We start from the raw sequence: 23,032 nt of genomic DNA, 5'->3' as shown, positions 1-23,032 counted from the left end.
TATCTAAGGGGGTACAGGAGGTACAATTAGATTTACGGATTTAGGGGGGTACAGTACCCCCCTTCAAAAATTTAGGGGGGTACAATGTACCCCTGTACCCACCCGTTCCTGCGCCACTGCTCCCTGAATAGGTCATATATCTTGTATATCGTAATTACGAAGCTAATTCCTTGGCGGTAACAACCTATGCAGCGTGGTTGCATTCATTCAGGATAAAATCCTGTTTTCCTCGATATTAAAATGAGCAAAGCAACAGTAAAAGTTGTTTGCTTTAATGATTCACGCTGTAAAAGTTCATACAGCAACACGCTGTGTAAGTTGCTTCCACTATGTAGCACTTCGTGACTCAAGATGATCGATTGCTTTGGTTTATTTTACTTCGCTTTTCTGCCAATTTTGGCTAATCGAGAAGATGGGAATGAGTGATGATAGGATGAAATTGATGCAGAGAGACTCGCAAAGAACGTCAATTCGGGATTCGAACCCGGGATCCAAGACGAGAACAAGACCAGCACTCACAATTAAAAACGAGATGGATCTCTTGACGCAAGTCTCGTCTCGACTCTCGTATGTTTTTTCTTGCTACCATCCCGTCTTTGACACAAAACTTAATAATAATATTTTAATTTCCTGAAGGGAAATTTCAACATCAAACAGAAAATTACTCGACATTCAACAGAAAATATCAGCTTTTAGGAGTTTCGCAAATTGCAAATGCAAGGTGAACGCACTTGCAATGCCTCACGGGAATAATTTATGCAAAAAACTTCGACTTCAGTTGAAAATTACAGAGCCTCATCATCTTGCTTCAGACTATCGGACAGCAGGTGGACGGAATGGAATTTTTGCTGCTGGCGTTGCCCACATTCTCACTCTTTTCAATGGTCATATGAATATTAAGCGAACTTACATAGATAAACGGACTAACAGAAACAATTCGTGTTGAGTTAAACTTACATTTGCTACTACTCAATTTATGAAAATGTCAAGACCTTTACGCTTGCTACATCCGAGATATCGACAAGTCATTTTAGACTTGTTGCCTCCCAAGTAGACTGAGGGATCCATCGAATCGATTTGTGTGGCGAGGAGTTACTAGGCTGTTGGCATACCAATTTACCAACCAACAAACTGCACGATTCACTGGAAAACTGAACATACACCAACAAAATATATAATTATTTAACAAAAAGCATTCAACAGTATGATTTTGCTGCTCAATTGCTTTCTTGATTCGCAAAACGGGGTTGCAATTTCCTCAAACATTTGCCTTGGATCTGCACAAACATTGCTAATATGTTTTGATTACAAGCCAGATAGTTCCTTGACCTTTGCTGCTTAAAACAGGAAAAACGAAAGCTATTTAAATGGACAAGGAAGACTGAACTTCAACCCTGAGATTACGATTGCTGTGTTTGTATTTACTGTTTATTTGATCAACGTCACAATTTGTCGATGTAAATTTCTGTTTCGCAAGGAAAATTCCTGGATACTATTTTTACTATAGCGCCAGTAAGTTTCTTTCAAACAACGCAGTTTCTGCGGTTTCGAAAAACAATTCTAAGCAGCATGTCTGTCGTGTCACTTTGGTAAGAAAGGTTACATTTATTTATGAACGTTTGTTTCGCTTCGGTCTGAAACCTCCCTAAGAGCCACGATAGGTTAACTAGCTTTCAAGAAATCAAAACGGCGACAGATGCTATGGAATCAAATGCACTCTCAGGGACGACTGAAGGTAACATTTTCACCCACGCGAGGTGAATTTTTGGCGCCCCTACTTTCCTCCCTGACCCCCCTCATCTTTCTACCCTGGTCCTCCTCCTTTCCACCTCCCTCCAATAAAAACCAGGACCATGTTATATATTTACGGTTTTAATGACGAAAAATAATAGCCTTATTTTCAAAATACTTTGTTGTGTGTGTTTATTTAACACCTACACAACTACATCAAAATAACAGTAACCTCTTAGCTACATGATTTTGCAAAATGCTTCTTATTATATTATGCAGCAGTTACCTTCAATTAATTCTTGTCAACAATAAATCCAACTATTATTAAAGCAAATAGCCACGCACCATAGTGGTTCGGATCCCACTTTAAATTGTAGGTCCGTCCCGATTAACCTTTTCTGTGCAAAAGGGGGCTTAAAAATAAACTTATCCACACAAATAGAAACGCTTATGTAATAAAAAATAAGGTTTTGGCGCTATTCAAAATGAAACGGTCCGGTTTGGAACCCCGGGCAGTCTCCCGGTCCTTAAGCCGCCCATGTGCACTCGACTAGTTATACCGGGTGGTCCAAAAGTCCCGGAACGGTCACATATCGTGAGAAATACACATCGAATCGGAAAACGAAAAAATACGTGTTGAATAAGTGAAAGAAAGCTATTCAATGATATCACACTTGATTCCATAAATGGAAACCCCCATTTTGTATTGTAGAATCGGAAAGATGACTTTATTCCGAGTCCAACGAGCTATCAACCATCCTCCTAGCTCAATTACGAACGGAGATATGACGATTTCAAATTTTCACAAACAATTTTCAAAGGGACGTATCTCTGCTCGAAAGTGATAGAAGAAGGCTAGAGTGAAGGCGTTTGCAGATTCGGAATGTGCATGTGATCGTAGACCCCACCCTTTTTTTTAAAATGTAAAATCGCCATATCTCCGTTCCTAATTAAGCTAGGAGGATGGTTGATAGCTCGTTGGACTCGGAGTGAAGTCCTCTTTCCGATTCTACAATACAAAATGAGGGTTTTCATTTAAAATTTCACAGTTGCCCCCTGCCCCACCCCCAGGAGTGGGGGCGGGAAATCAAGTGTGATATCATTGAATAGCTTTCTTTCACTTATTTAACACGTATCTTTTCGTTTTCCGAATCGATGTGTATTTCTCACGATATGTGACAGTTCCGGGACTTTTGGACCACCCGGTATAACTCGGGCCCGTGTCAAGACAAAATGCTCCCCTATTAACGCGACGCATGTCACGAATTGCGTGTGTTCAGATGGTATGACTCATCGCAATAAAGTCAAACGCCGTATTTCATGTTCTGATGTAAGCGCGGAATGCTTTCGTGGTTAGGTTAGGTTTGGTTCTGGTTTGTTGTTTTAAAGTCCACTTTGTACACAGTAAGGCTAATCGGGACTGGACCTACAGTTTATAGCGGGATCCGAACCACTATGTGCCTCCACCGGGAATCGAACCCGGTACCACTTGATCACAAGGCAGCGATGCTACCACCGCGCCATCGGAGAGGCCCGGTTAGGTTAAGCTTAAATCTCTTAGCATACATGCACTACATTTAGCATAAACACGAAAGCATTTAACCTGACGTCAGAAGACGAAATACGGAGCTTGACCAAGAAGGTGTTTGTTTTGGGTGCGACAAGTGAGACCCGAGTTCAGACCAGGCCAGTAGCGTACGCAGGATTTCATCAAGGGGGGTGTTATCTCGAAAACTTTCTACAAATTCCCATTACCATTGTTTTATTATACTTTAATTAATTAATAATAATAATAAATTAATTAATAATTCTTATAATTAATTAATTAGTTTAATTACTACTAATGCAGCTGCTATTTATGAAAGAAATAGAACAAAATTACAATTCTTTTGTTTCAAAATAATTGTCTAGTCAACGGTTATTTGTATATGATAAGTTAGACATTTTAAGTGTGAAGAAAATCCATAAAAACAAGCAAATATATTAAATTTATTGAAATAATCGAAATATGAAACTCATTCAAGGAGCCGCGCTGGTCTAGTCTGACAACTTCGTGGGATATCCGGGTTCGATTCCCGGAATTGGTTGGAATTTATCCAGCCTTGTCTCCGCACCCAGCCTATGGGTATCTGAGAGCAACCTTGGGGGATGAAGGCTGCCGGAGCATGGTGCTGATCACATCACCTGCAAAATAGTTCGAGATCAAGAATCTTTGGGGCCCACCACACCACTATGTGTGACTTCATGGCACGGTGCTATATACACGGGGGAATTTACATTACCTTTACCTATGGAACTCACCCAGGGTGATGATGAAGCGCGAGAATACATGTTGCTAAATTCCACTGAGTCTATGTTTTCGTTGTAAAGTAAGTTTATAGACATTCCAACACATTTATCCCTTCTAGGTGATTCACAAAAGACTTCTTCGACATTATTTAATGATGTGGATGTAGACTCAGCATCACTTGAGAGTTCACAAGGGGATGTGAAATCAGTACCGGGAAGAACGTTTGCAATAAGGACGAAGCAAGGAATTTTCACAATTCTCGCAAGAGTCACTGCGCGACTTTTTGCAAAAGAAAATTGCAAAATTGAACTTTGCGGCCGCTTAGATTGTGTTTGGAATGTTGTGTTTTTCTTCATGCTGCATGGGAATAATAATCCAAATTATTATTATTATTATTATTATTATTATTATTATTATTACTGTCGCAGATCTTTGACTGTGATAAATTAGCCATTTTTAATTTTTTCTACAGCATTTTCCATAATATTTCAAGAGCTCAAGGGGGGGGGGGTTAAACCCGGTAACCCCCCCCTTGCGTACGCCACTGGACCAGGCCCATAGCTAGAACTGATCTCCAGGAGGGGGACTCTCACGGCTTATCAGGGGAGGGAGGGCTTTGTAAACCAAGTCCATTTTTTAAAAATTTAAGAGTATTAAATAAAGGTAAATTGTGAGAGAGAGAGTGTGTGGTGTGTGAGGGGGAGTCATTAAGTTACACAAAATTTATAAATATACAAATACTACATCTTTTAAAACATCTCAGTGGTAGCGTAGGCCCAGTCCTGATTAGCCTTACTGTGCATAAAGTGGACTTAAAACACCCAATGAATCAATCAATTTTAAAACATCTCTTGAAGTGTTAATCGACTGATACTGAAATAATCCCTTACACACTCCATACTACTTTAGATGACAGATATTTATATCACACAAAAAATGAACAATATTCAATCACAGTGCCTACAGTACAGTAGGATGCATAAAAATTACCAAGCAAATTGTCCCTCACAATGTTTATTCTCTTTGTTTCACAGAATGAGGGCTTGGATAATTGCAACAAAACGTGAAACAAGCTGCCCACAGTCTCTGCACCAGTATAAGTAAGAATCTAGTCTTTAAAAAAACACGTAGGACGCAAGAGAAAAAAATAATGAAAGTAGCCACGGACAATTTGCCATGCAATACTTGTGCATCCCACCAGTGGCGTGCCCAGAATTTTCGAAAGGGAGGGGTTACATCCGCGCCCGGCCGAAGCAATGAAACTCCCCTTAGGTCGCACCAGGGACAGTGAAGTAACAGATAAAGAAGCCCCTATGACAGTACTTACAAAGTCCAGATGTTCTTCCAAATACTTGCAGTTGCAGCTACTTCGACTTCAGCTCATAAACAAGATGAGCGAATGTAATAGGTGCTGTTCATGTTCTGTGGATTTATCCTTAAAGTTGTGAGCTGTCTACATTTTCACTCTTCAGGGCAAATAAATTATACAAAATAGTTTCACATACCTAGGTAATGTCAAGGGGGGGCTAATGGCAGTGCGAGGGAGGGCTTACCGCAGTTCCAGGGGAGGCTGAGCTTTACCTGGCCCCTGCCTGGCTTCGGGCCTGGTTCAGACACACTCATGCATATGCATCTACGGCATTTGGTGGCGCACCGGAGGTTTTCGTATCTGCATTCCCTACAAACTCCACCCCTTGCTCCCTTCTTGATGGCGCAAGTGGTCAGTTGTCATGTCGTACGCCCGTATCGATTTTTATGCTGAAAAAGCTCTTTGAACCAAGACATCACTCCTGGAAGTTCTTCTTGTACTAATGCCGTGATTGCCGCTTTCAACAGTTCTCATTGACGCGAGGACTTCAACGTCAAACTATTACAAAGTTGCAGACTCGCCAAAATCAATGAGAAATTGTTGCCAGTGATCAAGTTGTTTGCAGATGGGGAGAAATACCCCCTAAAATCATTTAAGTATAGCTTTACAAAGTTGAGTTTTAAGTCCACTTTTATGCACAGATAGGAAAATCGGGACTGGACCTACAGTTTAAATTGGGATCAGAACCACTTCGTGCCTCCACCAGGTATCGAACTCGGAACCCTTTCATTACAAGGCGACAAGGTTACCACTATGTCATCGGGGAGACTTACTTTTACAAAGTTTGTACTGTATATCATGCAGTAACTTCGCTATTTTGAGAGCGGGTGTTAACGATTACTATCGATAAGATTTCCCTGAAGATAGAGTTTGAGTTGGTGTTTTGAGTCCACTTTATGCACAGTAAGGCTAATCGGGACTGGACCTACAGTTTAAAGTGGAATCCGAACCACTTGTGCCTCCACCGGGTATCGAACCCGGGACCTGAAGATAGAGCACAAGATTTTCTGCCTTTTCAGAACGGATAACTTATCAACATCCATCCATGTAGCATTTATGAAAATAAACTTCTGGGGTCATAACTACAGCTCCAACGTGCTTTAGTGCGTCGATATACTGGCAAAATTAGTCTTGCATCAAAATTTGTTCTAAGTCCATCAGTGGCGCAACCAACCTTCGACGGAACTCAATTCTAGGGGGCAAACACTGACGGCTAAGGACACTTATGGGGGGCACAGGAGAAATTAACCCCCTGGATTTCAAATTTTATGCAAATAAAAACACATTTCGTAAAATTTTCTTGCTCGCAATGCCTGCTTTTCTCAGTCTCGTTAACTTCAGATCCGTAGCTAGGGGACAGCATGAGTCGGCCATGGGCGCCGAATGATCTAAATGAAAAAAAGTTGTGAAAGAGAGAATGCTATGCCGCCCTCTGATATTATTTGCGCTCTATTTGGGGCAAATAAGGCACCTGCAGGGGGCGCACAGAGGAGAAATTACCCCTTCGATTTCAAATTTTACACAAATAAAAATACATTTCGTAAAATTTTCTTGCTCTCTTCGCTCGCAATGCCTGATTTTCTATCTCGTCAAGTTCAGACGCGTAGCTAGGGGGCGGCGGGAGTCGGCCATGGCGTACAGTGAAATTACTTGCGCCCTATTATTCAATTGTAAAAATTAGATCGAAATATTTTCTTGCTCGCAGTGTGTTTTCTATAATGCAATGTGTTTAAATAATATGTGTTGTATATAGTAAGTATTCAATAAACTTTGAATACCTGCAAAATTTAGTGTTAGCATGTTGCATATGCATTTTATTTTATGTCGCTCCATGTTGCATATGTGTAAAACATATTTGTACAGTCACAGACGCGTAGCAATCCCATTGAAAGTATAGGTATGGGCCTGTTACAACCCAGAAAGTGTCGATGACTGTACATGTTATATGTATAAAAAGAATTATCGTTGTAATGCATTTATCATTCATTTTCTGCCATTCAAAAATACAGTTTGTGTGCTTGTTTTCCATGATTAGCTAATGTGAAATTGACGGTGTTGAAAAAATATTTCAAATCATTTGTTCCAAACAAATGCTTTAGCACAGACTTTTCAACCCCTTTTTGCGTAATTTATGAGCATACTTTGATACTACTACTACTATTACTAATAATAATAATAATGTCATTATCATTGTTGTTGTTATTATTATTATTGGTACGTTTATCCTGGTACTTGCTCCCCAGACAAAAATTCGTGGTTGCGTCTCTGAAGTCTATTCATTCACAGAAGCTTTGGTGTGTGTTACTCGTCTGGCCCCCCCACTTTACCTCCGCACTCGAGGTTCGGTGCACTTCATACTCGGCTCAGATTTGTCTAGGGGTATCTTTCTTTGTACGACAATGCACGTGGGTTGCTACAAGTCAACATAATTATATAATTAACTACAAGAGTCAACGGATAACTTTTGCGAAACCTTTATGATCAGGGGAATAAATTACCTTGTCCAGCATGTGTGAAATTAAAAACGGAAATTTTTGGTATTTTCTATAAGTTTAATTAACGTAAAATTTGAAGTATATACAAGTCGTTTCCGAACGTTCATTTCTCTAATTAATTATCGGGCCAAAACTCTAATTTTTGATGTTGGAATCTCTATTGTTTGTACCTGGATGCTTTACATTTTATGAATTACATCTGAAGTACGCTTGTCACAAGGTAGACTCGCGTTACTCCAAGAAACGTCTTAACAGGCGCTAGGCCGCCCGACGTGTACATTTCTCAACCTCCACGGTGACAAGGCACTAGGCTGCCCGGCGCACCGTAATTACTTCAAAATAACATCCAGTACAAACTACCTTATTACCTGTAAACTGGACACCAAGGCACTAGCTTGCCCGGCAATCCAATCTCTTACAGCATCCGTTTCGGGAGACCTGTCCTCCGGTCCTAGCTAACCGAAGCAAAAACAGCCTCTCCCTTCCAAGTCTCAGTTCCAACAGCCGACATCCCCCTCAAGATCTGGGAGTTTATATATGTTTGGTTGGCGTCTGTTGCCAACCGCCCTTCTTTCAAAATTTTTAATCTTTAACAGCTAAACTGCCCGCCTTTTCCTCGAACGTTCGAAACACGAAGCAAGAACAGAGAGCTACATGGTATTTATACATCGAATAATACGAACCTAAAAAAATGCATAATAAATTGATTTACACTAATCACACATATATATGTTTATACACTTGATTACCCAATTAATTAACATATTAATAAATATTACAATAAGAAAAAAAAAACACTGTTGCCCTGACTCGGGGGCAGGGTAACAGATTCCCCCTCCCCAGCGTTACAATTCAATCTGAAATTTAAATTTCAGTCTATCTGAATTGTCTTTCCAAGTTACTGAGAAAAGTTAAGCACTGTAACTGAAAAAGAAAAGAGTTCACTGATAACGTTATTTTCACTACACGTCAAAACGTCTCTCTGAAAAAGAAGAGTCTCGATTTCACTGCACTAAATATCCTATTTCCACACGGATTCTTCCTCCTGGAATCCTGGAAACCTCCTGGACATCGCGGTCATCTGGTCATCAGGACTGCTCCCAGGTGCAGACGGATTCAGCTCCTCCACCTTCCAACGAACATGTCCAGCTCCCGCTCTAGGGTCGACTCAGCCTCTCCTCGGTCCATCCGACGATCCACCGGCTCCTTAGTCCCCTAGTCCTTGCGTCTGGGACATCCGCGGTACTCGGTTCGACTCCTGCCGAATTTCAGCTTCAAATGCTTTCTATCGTTCGATCACACGACCCGACTTGAATGCTTTTCCATTTTTCATCTTTAAGGAATTCCCTTCCTTCTTCGGGCATCGAACTGCCATCCTTCAGCATTCTCTTAGCGATGAAAATCTCATGTCTTCATGTTCACAATTGTCACCACCCTTTATCGGCAAAAGGTTGACATAACATAAAATACAACAGTCCGTAATTTAAATCTTATATTCACATGAAATAAATTTACCAGGACACTAATGTGTAGCGACAATAAATCAGGAACTTAATTAACTACTGTACAAACTAGCAGTCTTCTACTCGGCTCCCCTTTCCATCATTTTTCACAGCTCTTCTACCCCCTCCCCTTGAGATGCATTCTCAGGGTAGAATTTAGGGACGAGTGCTTTCCCTCACACTTCTCAAATTTCTTCTTGGAATGACCTTCAGCTGGTCAACGTTAGCCAGAACTCTCTTCCCCTCACCCTCCTTTTCCAAAACAACATTATTTGGGGTAGTGAAATTCAGAATTCTGTAGATCCCTTTGAATTTCGGGAAAAAGCACGCAGTTTGCTTATTAAAAGCAGACGAAATTCTATGCTCCTGAAGCAGTACTCGATCTCCGACACGAAGATTAACCCTTCTTCTGCCCTTATTGTAGGCCCTTGACGCCTTTTGCCTCGTCTTTTCTTCTTTTTCTCTTGCAAATTCGAAAGCCGCGCCCATTCTTTCCTTTAACTGTATGACGTAATCCATCTGTCTCTCCGCCGTGACGTCCTCCCCGGTTCCATCTTCCCTCTGAAGCTCCATTTTCCGAGTGTCATGCGGTGTGTACAAATCACGTCCAAAGAACAAGAATGACGGCTTCAATCCAGTCATCGAATTCGTTGCATTATTAATGGCAAAACTTATCGCGTCCAAGTTTTCAGCCCACGACGAGTGTTCCTTGCAGAACTTCCCAAGTGCTTGCTTGATTATCTTAATTGCTGCTTCTGATTTATTTCCCTTCGGTCTATATGGCGTAATATAGACAGGCTTGCAATTCACAGAACGCAACGTTTGTGAATACAGTTTGCTTCGAAATACACTCTGGTTGTCACTGACAACGTATTTCGGGAATCCTGACTGAAAACAGTACTTCAAGAATGCTTGCGAGATCGTCCTCGCCGTTGTAGTTCTAAGAGGTGTCAAACTTATGTGCCTTGAGAACTCATCTTGAATGACTAAACAGTACTTGTATCTCCCTTTCGTACTTGTAGGCAGTGGTCCAAAAATGTCCAGAAACACTTTGTATCCAGGCGCAGTAGATTTTCTCGAGTTCATAAATCCCATCTTTCTGCTGTTGTCAGGATTATACTGAAGACAAGTGATACAACTTTTGCAATATTTACTGACATCTTTGACTACTCCATCCCAAGTATAATTCTCTAGGACCTTAAACAATGTCTTTCCATGTCCTAAGTGCGCAGATAATAAATCATCATGCGAAGATTTAAGTACTTCATTCTTTAACTTCTCTGGTACCCACAGCTTCAATCTGGAGCTAAACGGTGGATAAAGTCCAGTGTTTTCGTCAACGAAACGGTAAAGCAGTCCATCATCGTCGAGACAGGAATGTTGCAGATAAAAGTCAAATTTTCTCTTCTCTCGAGCATCCTTTATTTCAACTTCTTCTCCATTTAAACATCCAATTAATTTCGACAAGTAAGGATCACTCTGTTGTTCTCCTTTCCACATCTCTTTATTGTTAAGATCTACGGGCGGCGAAGTTTCTTTCTGTCCGTCTGTCTGTGTTCCGTTTACAGTGTTGCCAGCTGCATCTGTAAACATCGCTTCCGTTTTCCTTTTCTGCTTCCGGTCGAATTTCTGACACACTTTGCCTTCGACTTTAGGAATATTATGATGTTCCATTATCGTCCCATCCGGCATCTCTAATCTGAAATATCCTTCAGGCTTGATATCCTCTATCGGATAATTCTCTTCTGCATCCGAAGATCCAATGTAATTCTCCCTCTCAGAGAATCCCGCTTCGATCCTCGACAAGTAGTCAACCGCTGTGTTATTTCTACCGGCAATGTATTTTACTGTAACTGGAAACCTGGTCACCCTGTTTATCATTCTGTTTATGTGGCTCGGAATATGAGAAGATTTCAAGATATCCACGAGCGCAGAATGGTCAGTGTAAGCTATCACTTCCGGTGCTTGCAGAAAGTAATATTCAAATTTCTCCAGACCCATGGTCAACGCAAATAACTCTTTCGCTGTGACAGAATAAGAACGCTGAGTGTCAGACAGCTTCTTACTCCCAAATGCAACAGTCTGCAATTTTCTCGTTTTGTCGTCCTCCTGAGCGACGATATAGCCAAGCGCTATGTCAGAGCAGTCTACAAACAAGTGAAACGGTTTCGAAACGTCAGGAATCTTGAGATCAGGACTATTTACAATTGCATCCTTCAACTTCTGCAAACTCTCTTCTTGTTCTTTTCCCCAAGAAAATATCCTATTTCCTTGTAACAAGTCCGTGATCGGTTTGGATATCTTTGCTTGGTCCTTTATGAAATCCGACAGAAAATTTAAGAAACCTACTAGTCTCCTAACTTGCTTGATATTTCTCGGGCGCTGCAATTGCTCTGCTTGTTTCCTCTTACTTTCCGCACAAGATATGGTATTTTCTGTAATTGTAAACCCAAGAAAATCGATTTTCTTTCTGAAGAGACGCGACTTTCGATAACTAATCGTCAGTCCTTTGTCTTTCATCTTTCCCAGAACAGAATCCAACACTCTCAGTTGTTCTTCCTCGGTAGCGTTCGCAATCACTACGTCATCATAATAACATATTGCATCAGTTTGATAATGCTCTCCTAGCGTCTTCTGCATCAGTTCTGCAAGGTGAAAAGGTCCACTACGACAGCCATAAAATAACCTTTTGTATCTAAACGTCCCCATTTCTGTCAAGAAACCTGCATATTTTCTTGTATCTTCAGAAATCTGCATATTTGCAAATGCAAACGGAATATCCAGAACTGTAAATATAGTTCCCCCAGAAAGCTTACATATTGTCGACCTAATATCAGGTATTTCTCTACGTCTAGCCTCCAATCTCTTATTCAAGCCTTTGCTGTCGATGATTACTTTACATGTGTTATCTCTCTTCACATGAAGAATAGGCGGCGAAAGGTAATCTGTATCACCCCTTTCAATGATCCCGTCTTCAAGCATCTGCTCAATTGCCTGATTCATTAATTTCCTCTTTTGCTCAGAAAGTGGCCTAGGTTTCGCTCGGAACGGCTTCTCGTTATTCACATCCAAACGAACCTCGTAATCCTTTGCTAATCCCGGTTTATCTTGAAAAACATCAATATGCCGTCTCAGTATGGCAATCAATTTCGGCTTGTTTTCCTCTGAGATATCGGTACCCTCCATCAGCATGGCAATCCTTCTCTCTTCGTCAACCCCCTCCCCTTTGATGTCGCTGCTACGTGTCTCCGCTCCGCAAGCAGAAACGTTCTCTCGGACCCCTTCGACTCCATCCGTGGTCGAACCCAGTCCCCTAGAACCAACAGCATCAACGCTGTCACGTGTCGACGGCGAATCAAAAGGCACGATTTTCGAAAGATCAGGCTCAATTGCCCACCCGTTACGATGAATCATGGGTACAAGTCCCAGCTTAGCCATTAATGTCCTTCCCATTAACATTTCATGATTAGCACTAGATAACACAAATATCTGATCCCGAGCCTTGTGTCCGTGAAACTTAATATTCACGTAAGCGCTCCCCAAAGATTCTACATTTCCTTCCGCAAGTATTACTTTAGTTCTGCAATCCTTCAATTTTACTCCATTTGCCTTCATTTTCTCGAAAACCTCCAAAGACACAAAGTTATTGGACGACGCAGTATCAATACATGCGTGTACTTCCACGTTAGCCACGTTGCATAAAACGATAGGTTCCCTTACGTCTTTTACATTTACATTGTGAGGTGAAAAATTTTCCTTCTGTGTAAAATTTGCAGTTTCCACGCCACGAACTTGACAAATTCGTGGCGACTCTACGAGTTTTTTGTTATTTCCTTCCCACGTTCATTAATCTTGTTTTCCCTACGGTGATTTGAAGCTCTGCAACCTTTCTGTCCACAAGTGTAACATAATTTATTTCTCTGGCAATTTTCCTTCGAAAAGCGGTTCTGTTTGTTTTCATCCCTCACCGCAAGCCGCGAGGGTGGAGGGCGTGAAACCACATGTTCAACCCTCAAGCGCTCGACTTTCGGGCGGTCAAAACCAATGCTCACAGGGTCCAAGAAAATATCAGATTTCTTTCTCCCCCTCTCCTCTTCGCATTCCTGGTTAACTGACTTCCTTAGCGACCAGCTGTAAATTTCGTCTTCCGAAACGAAAGACTTGAATCTCTGCCTTTCCAAAAACTCGGATTGTAATTCCAGGGCGTACTCGCTCATTTCTCTCATAGAAGTGAATGTCTTGTTGTACAAATAATCCCTAAATACCGGATTGCAGTGCGATTTCACAAAGTCAATTCTCTCCTGTGCAGAAGCCGAATTCCTTATCCTACTAAAATGCCTGTCAACTTTGCGAACGTATTCCGCCAATCCCTCGTTAGCAAGTTGAAACCTTTGCGACAAAAATAACTCTGCTTCTCTCTGATAATCCAATCCGTGAAAAGCCTGCAAGAATTTATGCCTGAATTGTGAAAAATCACCGAACGGTTCCGTGAACAAAAACCACTCCTTCGCTTCATTTCTCAACGAAAGAGGAATAAACTGCTTCAGAAGATCATCTTCAGAAATTTTCAGCGTTCTCGCGTAATCTTGAATCCTATCCAGATACGAAAAAGCATCTTCCTTCCCTACATTTCCCTCAAATGTCGGAAGCGGCAAACGAATTTCCTCCATTGTCACTCTTGGAACGCACCTTTGTTCCTCAACAACAGAAAGCTCTGACACGGTCGGGCTGGACCTGCTCGAGTTACCAAGCGACATTCTTGTAACTTCCCCTTTTCTGTTTCGCAAGATCATCGGTTCGATCCTCGTCTGTTTCTCTCCTTAACTTTCAAATCAAAAATCTCGTTCAATATCCTGCGACACGCCTTCAAAGAAAATAAGTTCAATCGCGGACAGAGCCCCCAAATAAATATGTTACTCGTCTGGCCCCCCCACTTTACCTCCGCACTCGAGGTTCGGTGCACTTCATACTCGGCTCAGATTTGTCTAGGGGTATCTTTCTTTGTACGACAATGCACGTGGGTTGCTACAAGTCAACATAATTATATAATTAACTACAAGAGTCAACGGATAACTTTTGCGAAACCTTTATGATCAGGGGAATAAATTACCTTGTCCAGCATGTGTGAAATTAAAAACGGAAATTTTTGGTATTTTCTATAAGTTTAATTAACGTAAAATTTGAAGTATATACAAGTCGTTTCCGAACGTTCATTTCTCTAATTAATTATCGGGCCAAAACTCTAATTTTTGATGTTGGAATCTCTATTGTTTGTACCTGGATGCTTTACATTTTATGAATTACATCTGAAGTACGCTTGTCACAAGGTAGACTCGCGTTACTCCAAGAAACGTCTTAACAGGCGCTAGGCCGCCCGACGTGTACATTTCTCAACCTCCACGGTGACAAGGCACTAGGCTGCCCGGCGCACCGTAATTACTTCAAAATAACATCCAGTACAAACTACCTTATTACCTGTAAACTGGACACCAAGGCACTAGCTTGCCCGGCAATCCAATCTCTTACAGCATCCGTTTCGGGAGACCTGTCCTCCGGTCCTAGCTAACCGAAGCAAAAACAGCCTCTCCCTTCCAAGTCTCAGTTCCAACAGCCGACATCCCCCTCGAGATCTGGGAGTTTATATATGTTTGGTTGGCGTCTGTTGCCAACCGCCCTTCTTTCAAAATTTTTAATCTTTAACAGCTAAACTGCCCGCCTTTTCCTCGAACGTTCGAAACACGAAGCAAGAACAGAGAGCTACATGGTATTTATACATCGAATAATACGAACCTAAAAAAATGCATAATAAATTGATTTACACTAATCACACATATATATGTTTATACACTTGATTACCCAATTAATTAACATATTAATAAATATTACAATAAGAAAAAAAAAACACTGTTGCCCTGACTCGGGGGCAGGGTAACATGTGTTCCAAAGCAATACGTGTCTCTGCATCTGGAATCAACATTGGGACCAGTAACTTATCCAACCAACAATACCCTCCAAAATGTCCTCAATATCCCAATAGTTTTTTTCTCTTTTCACAAAGGCCCAATTCTCTCCATGCCCGGGACCCCTTAACTAACCACTAATTGACCTAGGGATGGACGATATTGGAAATTTGATATCGCAATAAATCGTCACAGACGATACACGATATTTTTTTTCAATATCGCGACATAACGTCTTCGCCCAACACTATTGATTACGCTAGCGAGGTTCTTATAATTTTCAACACACACTCGCGATTATACAAAAAGTAGTCGAAAAGCGAACTAAATAAAATGAATCAATCTTTCACACACGCGCGCGTGCGTAGGTGCACTAAAAACGTCAACAACAACAACATTCCAAACGTAAAATCCCGAAAACACGAGAAACCTCACGCTACAGCCAGTGAGATTGTGCGAGTACAAACATGCATGGCTTGGAAGGGGAAGACCAAAGTACTGTGATGTAACCTACCTCAAGTGCGCAGTTGATTCGCACAACTCGTCGCGGAGTTCAGTGAACTTTCGAACAGCAGACTTGAAGGCTACTACTTTGTTATTGTCCATCTGCTGCAAATTGCCCCTCGGGATACGTCGACATGTTTTCCTCTTCCCCGATTCTCAACCTGGCTATTTGCAAGTTCAATTCTCGCAGTAGAGATCTTCAATGAGATAGGCTCGGAGTTCAAACAACTTCAATTGCACGTAGTAAAATCGAAAAAGTTTCGTGTTGCTGTTAGCTTTTCAACGTGGATTTCCTTCTTTTCCTGGTTTGCAGAAATAAACTAAACTGACAATGCCACGCTCGGTATGATACAATTTATTGATTTAAAATCGCACGTGTGTTTACGAAAAGATACAGTACAGTCAACGGCAAAGATAATGCTAGGCAAATTGTCCATCACTATTTTCATTACTTTTTTATTATACATCCGCTGTTGATTTAAGGAATGAAACTATGTTGGTTCGCTTTCTGCATATTAACGTCATTGTTTCAATTCATTGCCATCGGTTTGTGTAATACAGACCGAATGAAAATGGTGGTGGACAATTCGTCTACTGTTTCTTTCGCCGTTGGGTGTACAATGGACGTCCAAAGGGAAACTCGAAGCACAATAACTATGAGACCCCTGCGATTAGAAATTAAGGGAGCAGAGAGAGATTGCGTGCGTAAAATGCACAATAATGAGCAGGTCAATAGACGAAAATTGTTATGGAAAATTACTCAACCGCAATGAAACACACTGTTGTCATTTGAAAAAAATATCTCGATACTGTACAAAACAAATTCAATATACTTCGGGGATCCCGTATATAAAAATTGTTTTAATGGGTTTCTTAAATAGTTTACAATACGGTGCAGAGAATTCCATTGAAGGATTGTGAAATCTGATGAAACTCTGCCACAGTGATTGTTCAAAGTCCGCTCAGGCTAATCGTGGACTTAAAAGTTTTGAAATGGGATTCGAACCATCGGGCAATGCATCCACAGGCAGTGGCGCACCCAGGGTTTTCGAAATGGAGAGGAGGAGGAGGGGGGTACCTTTTTAAGCAGTCAGCCCTCATTTTGCCATGTTATCCTACCTTTGACGTTTGTTTTTAAGGAATGTTGGACCAAGGAGGGGGGGGGGGAGTTATGGACCCCCTGAGAACGCCACTGTCCACAGGGAATCGAACCAAGGACCTCTTGATTGTAATGCGACATCAGGGATGTGATCGATCCCCAATTACACTGTGATATTATGATCGGCTATAGGCGAAGGTGCACCCCTACCCCACCGTTGGGTGTAAAATTAACCAATTTTCCCAGAGAGAGTTATACAAATCAAAACATACATCGTTAATGAGGGTAAGAAGAGCAAATAACAGTTTAATATTAAGAGGTCACCCCTTGGGAGGCTTTTCAAGATTGACAAATAACTTACAGCTCACAACTACAATAGGTTTCTAGGGGCAACAAGATTAGTAATCCACCACGACCACACTACATCTCTGGTGCAAGGTCGCATAGAAGGATAGGAACAAGGTGGGCAGAGAGAAGCAGTACACCCTGATACAAACAGCTGGGATCTACCGTTGCTTTCCCCCTCCAAGCAATTCTGTTTCCTTGGTTGAGACGTCTCCTGTCACTACTTGCTTTCATTCGATTGCTCGATTGCTCCAAAGATTTTGCATGACAGAATATACACTTCCCAGTGAAGTGATTGGAAAATACATCTTTGCAGATTTTCGATCTAGGGCAGAACCATGGTTGGTCTAACTGCACTCCAAGCATGTTTCATTCAAGAGGAGGTTGGGTGTACTCCAGGACAGTGATTTATCCACACAACCTCAGCACCCCCTAATTTATGATTAGTTGGGCTCAAAATGCATTCCCCCCAATAGAAAATTGTGGATAAACCCCTGCTCCAGGACTGCTTGATTAGACAAGGATGATCATTGGAGGTGCCAGAAGTGGTGGGTTGCACAATCCCCCTGGTCGACCAAAACAAGCAAAACTAGATAAATAAATGTTCATTTGACCCACATATAGTTATCCAAATTGTATCTACAATTCAGTGGCATGTCCAAGGGGGAGAGGGGTTGGTGGGGGTCATAATGCACCCCTCTTTGGCCCAGTATTCCTTAAAAAAAAAGAACATAAAAGGCAGGGAAAACTGGCAAAATGAGGGCTGACTACCACTAAAAGTATATGTAACCATTCCCTTTCGAAAATCCTAGGCACGCCACTGTTACAATTACACTCCAACTTCCCCAGTAATTGTTTCTAATGTAGTCCTTCACTATGAGAACGACCTCTTGCCATCTTCACTCACAAATATAAAATTAGCATGCTAAATTAACATGTTTATACATGCTAATTATTGAACTATTGGAGGCATTAGTGTCATTATCATACATAACGCAAATGGACGAACGGAAGGTTTACAATCAAATGGCAACTCATCAAAAGCATTAACACAAAGAGCTTTCATAAATAGTCAAATATAATGTGAATACAAAATTTTTAGTCAAAATAGCAACAAGTAGCTTGGAGCAGAACCATTCTGAAGAAACAGGAGTTATGCATTTGAATTCTGAGTGAGGCACAGGCAATGTGCGAATTAATGGGGGAGGATGACAGGGATTTCCCCCACAAATAGTTTCGCCACCAACAAAAGAAAATAGTTTAAATTCCTGCCTGGGATGATTATATCCTCCTCAAGGAAAATGGGATTGAAAGCATATCGTACACCATTTCTTAACAAACACAATTTAAAAATCATTCCTATCCATTAATGGTCCAGTTATGAAAGATTTCCCTGCCTTATGGATTAATTTGAATTTATATTAGAGTTTAAAATTTTGGTTGTCAGCACTAAGGCTATTTTGCACCAGTTACGTTATACGGGGTCCAGCCCCTTACCTTACCTAAATTAACTGTAATGTCGTTAACTAAAATATTAAAACATTCTGACAGGTTAAAAGCTTAGGATGTAAAGGGGCACTCGGCACAAGTAAGGACAAAACACGGATGCCAGAGCCTCGTTAGTCTGCAAAATGCAGTCTAGGGTCAAGGACGTATTTTGGGGGGACTCCAGACCAGCCCCCCCCCCCCCCCCAAGACTTATCAAGTACTAAAATTAAGTAATGAAAACATATTCGATTAGCCTTTGTTGTATAATTTCCTCTGAACTTATTAGAAGACAAGGATTATATTGGGATCTTATGGCTTTGGAGAACAGGAAGGACTTATTTTGGGGGTTCGGACCCCCCCCCCCCCTTCCTCCCCACCCGAAAGACTCATTAAGTACGAAAATTAAATGAAAATATACTCTTTTAGCATTTGTTGCTTAATTTCCTCTGAACTTATTGGAAGGCAAGGATTATATTTGGATCATACGGCTTTGAAGAACAGAAGGGACATATTTAGGAGGGGTCCAGGGGTCCGCCGGATCCCCTGAAAGACTGACCAAGTACTAAAATTAAGTAATGAAAATATTAACATTTGTTGCATAATCTATGGTTCTTAATTTCCTCTGAAATTTTTAGAAGACAAGGATTATATTGGAATCATATGGCTTTGAATGGCATTACAAAGCTGATTTATGTAAATACTGAAAATAATATGCATAAAATATTAATCACTTACTTACTTATTTCCAACTAAATGTAATATCATTTTTTGTTATTTGATAAATATTTACTTATTCATCGATTTGACATTAATTTCATTGCCAGGCACTTGTTTTTTTGTAAGTTATTTCGATCTTAACTACACGTAAGCTACGTAATATGCACTGTTATATTCTTATACTATATCTTTTACCTAATAGTGTAATAATAATATAATATTAATTTGATTTTAAATTAAACATTATTATTTTTACTATTCCTGAGACACTTGGTTCGGACCCCCCCCCACCAAACATATTTCTAGATACGTGCCTGTCCAGGGTGTATTGGCAATTGGGTGACCTACGTGGAAGGATCGCCCTTTACACCCCCTTATGGATTAAAAAAGGACACCATTCTGTAAATGAACAACTCACTGAGCCATAAACAAGAACAAGATGTTTTCCACTTAAGTTTTCATGCCATAGAGCTCATATTTTACAGCATTAAAGAAGTGTTCGTAAAAAACTTATATGTAAGTTAGATGCACATTGAGTTTGTACTTGGCAATTGAAATTTGGTCAAGCTTTCAGTGTTACTACTAGTTCGATAGCTACTTTTGTGTATGAGTTTCAGTTTTCTTAGAATATAAATATATATATGTACTGTTTCAAAATTAAATTGAAATGTTATCATAAGATAACATATACAAATTTGCATATCACCACAAAAAAATTATCTCCTCAAATGAAATCACACTGAGTGAAAGCAAAAAAGCTAATGCACACAGTGGGCACAGGTTTTTCTATGTACTCTATTTTGGTTACTTTATGCCAGTTCTCTACCTCTAAACACATTGATAAAGAGGGAAGATGATGAAACAAGAAGACTCAAATCAAGAAAATAAAACCATAGAGTTTGTCCTTTCATCTTCGCCATCCATACACATTCTCTCTCTGACTTTTAACCTAGAGATAGAAGAGTAATGTAAAGTAAATTTTTAAAAAATATATATGGGAGAGTACCCTCGGAGGAACGAAGGTACAATACTACACACCCCATATCATCATGGATAGATGAATAATTCAAACTGGTCATTTCACAGATTATTCTCTCAATAAACATACATATTTCTTTCCAGAACAAAGGCTGCTACACTGAGCTCCAGTTAGAAAATATTGATTCTGTTAAAAAATTTTGGTCTACATTTTTCTTTACAAATTGTAGGTAGAGTTTTGCACTTAATAGACTACATTAAGGTTGCCTACAACAAACTAACACTGTGTAATCCAACGACAGCCCACAGACCATTTGCATGAATACATAAGTGAACTGAAATTGAAGATTCAGTTGATGCATTGGGCGAAATTAATGTGGAAAGCTGCTTTTTTTTTTTACTTGCAAAAATCTGTTAATCATACTCGATCAAAACTTATGGGAAACAAAAAACAATATAGCTATTGCCAATAGAAAGAAAGTAGAAAAATTGGTAACAGTTTGATCTCCGCCGAACGAATTTCTTCATTTTTACTGAAGAAACTACTTACGGAAATGAGTTTCTGTAGCATTCTGGAAGTTTGTGGAGGTATTTTCTTCCATCATGGAATCTATTCGACCGAGAATCATGTATTTTTGAAGAAAAATATCTCTTCAATGCACAATGCCCGTTGCTTGTATTTGCTTCCTCTACGTCAACCGGATGTTCCGTACATTTTATGACATAACCCCCTGTCAGTGTTTACAACCACGTCGTTGTTTTGCAAGAAGTGAAGATGAATTTTTGTTTTTTTTAAAGCTGTATCACATTGTTTTACGAACAAAATTTTAACTATGCTTGCCTAACCTAACCTTGCCGGAAATGGTTCGTGGGGCTATCCGTGAATGGTTTGTGGGGCTATTCAGGCATTTTTCGGTTATGAAGGTTGGAAACACTGCATACCCACATGATCCACGACGCGACTCAAGCTGTGCCCGCCATATTGTGTGCTACGGAAGCCAAAAAGGAAGAACAATAATTACTGTTAATGTGAAAAATTGAAATTATTTTCGTGAAAAAAGCAAAATGCCACCTTAAAGTATCTTTCGCAATCCAGAATAGGTTAAGTACAAATTTTAAAAATGACAAAATAAACGAGTGAGAGGAGTTCGGTGGAGATCGAACTGCTACCGAAAAATTATTTAAAGAATACGCAGGTAGGTTAGGAATTTGGCAAAACCAAACCTAGGATATCTGCCATTCGTAAAGCTTAGTGACGTAAAAAATAGATCAGTACTTGATTTTTATGGTCAAAAGTACTTTGTACTTAATATTAATCGAACATATAAAATTCCATTCGTTGTAAAGGAATTCACTGTGTTTTTAATACAATAATTAATATTATCGCACAATCAACGAAAGAGCAGACTCAAAATAAATATTATTGTAACTCCTAAAAATTCTTTGTTACAGATAATAAAAATTTCAAAAAAATATTCAGGAGAAATGTTTGGCATGTCGTATTCAAATAGTCTCAACTCAATAACCGACACATCATAATTTGAATACAATGAACTACGTAATGATACACACAAAAAATTAATTTAGTTAAATTCGTTCCTTCTTCCTTTCTACTTCCGCAGGGCCTAGGTGAGATTTCGGGAAATGGCAACACAACACACAGTTCAAACACAGAGTACTGCAAACTTCTCTAATATTTTGCCTAAATGCAGTTCAAAAATTATGGTGCTTCTGCACATATTTCTTTTATTTTGAAACACAACACCCCGAGTTTGGTTAACTGTGCGGTCTGCCACACAAAACCTCTAACAAATATCAATCAGCTGATCCTACCTGATATATGGCAGTTCGAGGCAAGTCGAGACATACGGCACAACACAAAATTCCACCTAATCTATGTTCGAGTTTTTCTGTTTTTCCATCCGATGGCTTGTCTAATTTTTGCTTCTTCTTTTCGGGTTCCTGAAATTCTTCTTCTTTTCCAGAATTTTCTTGGTGCTCTGGTGTTTCCGCACTGGACGAAGCGACCTCTGTGTCAGCCATCTTGTTTGTTTTGATTCTGACTGAACAGACGCCTCAAAACCAAATGCAGCATGGGTGTGTATGTCGTCAGCTGGTAGAAAATCACGTGATCGAACACAATCTCCAAGATCTGTGCTCCAAGGCTGCGTCAAATTTTAATAAAATTCGTCGCAGTGTGTATTCGTCTTCCATATCGATAACATTCTACTTTGAGGAGCTGACCCATGCGCATTTTTTTTTGTTTTTTTTTTATTTCCGTGCGCAATAAATTTAATAAAAGAAGCACGTAATAAACCCGTTTTCTAACATAATACACACGACCTACCCTGTGGCAGTCGTAGCTAACCACTGTAATAAATCATTATTTTTTTCTTTTATCTTCTCTGTTAGGGCGGGTGCTTCAGTTTTATTGTTGTCGTTTATGCTCTCATACATATTATAGTAATCTTTCCTGGCTGAACGATTGGTACAGAGCACTATAAAGTCAACGGTCCTGGGACGTTTTAATGAGTTTGTGTTCTTGCATTGATTC

At 40.2% G+C, this 23,032-nt stretch overlaps 1 protein-coding gene across 2 annotated transcripts in view; it reads right to left on the bottom strand.

The window, feature by feature from the left end:
* Positions 1-22,563, bottom strand: part of LOC146001696 (zinc finger TRAF-type-containing protein 1 homolog) — a 61,166-nt gene extending 38,603 nt beyond the window's left edge. For both annotated transcript variants that reach the window (XR_014443594.1, XM_083139351.1), the window contains exon 1: positions 22,312-22,563. Coding sequence is in view for 1 of the 2 variants with exons in the window: in XM_083139351.1 (XP_082995477.1) it covers positions 22,312-22,521 (210 nt within the window). In the remaining variant the exon portion in view is untranslated. The remainder of the gene's footprint in view (positions 1-22,311) is intronic.
* Positions 22,564-23,032: the final 469 nt, after the last annotated feature.

The sequence above is a fragment of the Lepisma saccharinum genome, chromosome 17 (assembly GCF_977018435.1).
Source record: "Lepisma saccharinum chromosome 17, izLepSacc3.1, whole genome shotgun sequence".
In the NCBI taxonomy this organism is placed as follows: Eukaryota; Metazoa; Arthropoda; class Insecta; order Zygentoma; family Lepismatidae; genus Lepisma; species Lepisma saccharinum.
Note: the sequence above shows the minus strand (reverse complement) of the source record. Positions and strands in the feature narration are given on the sequence as shown.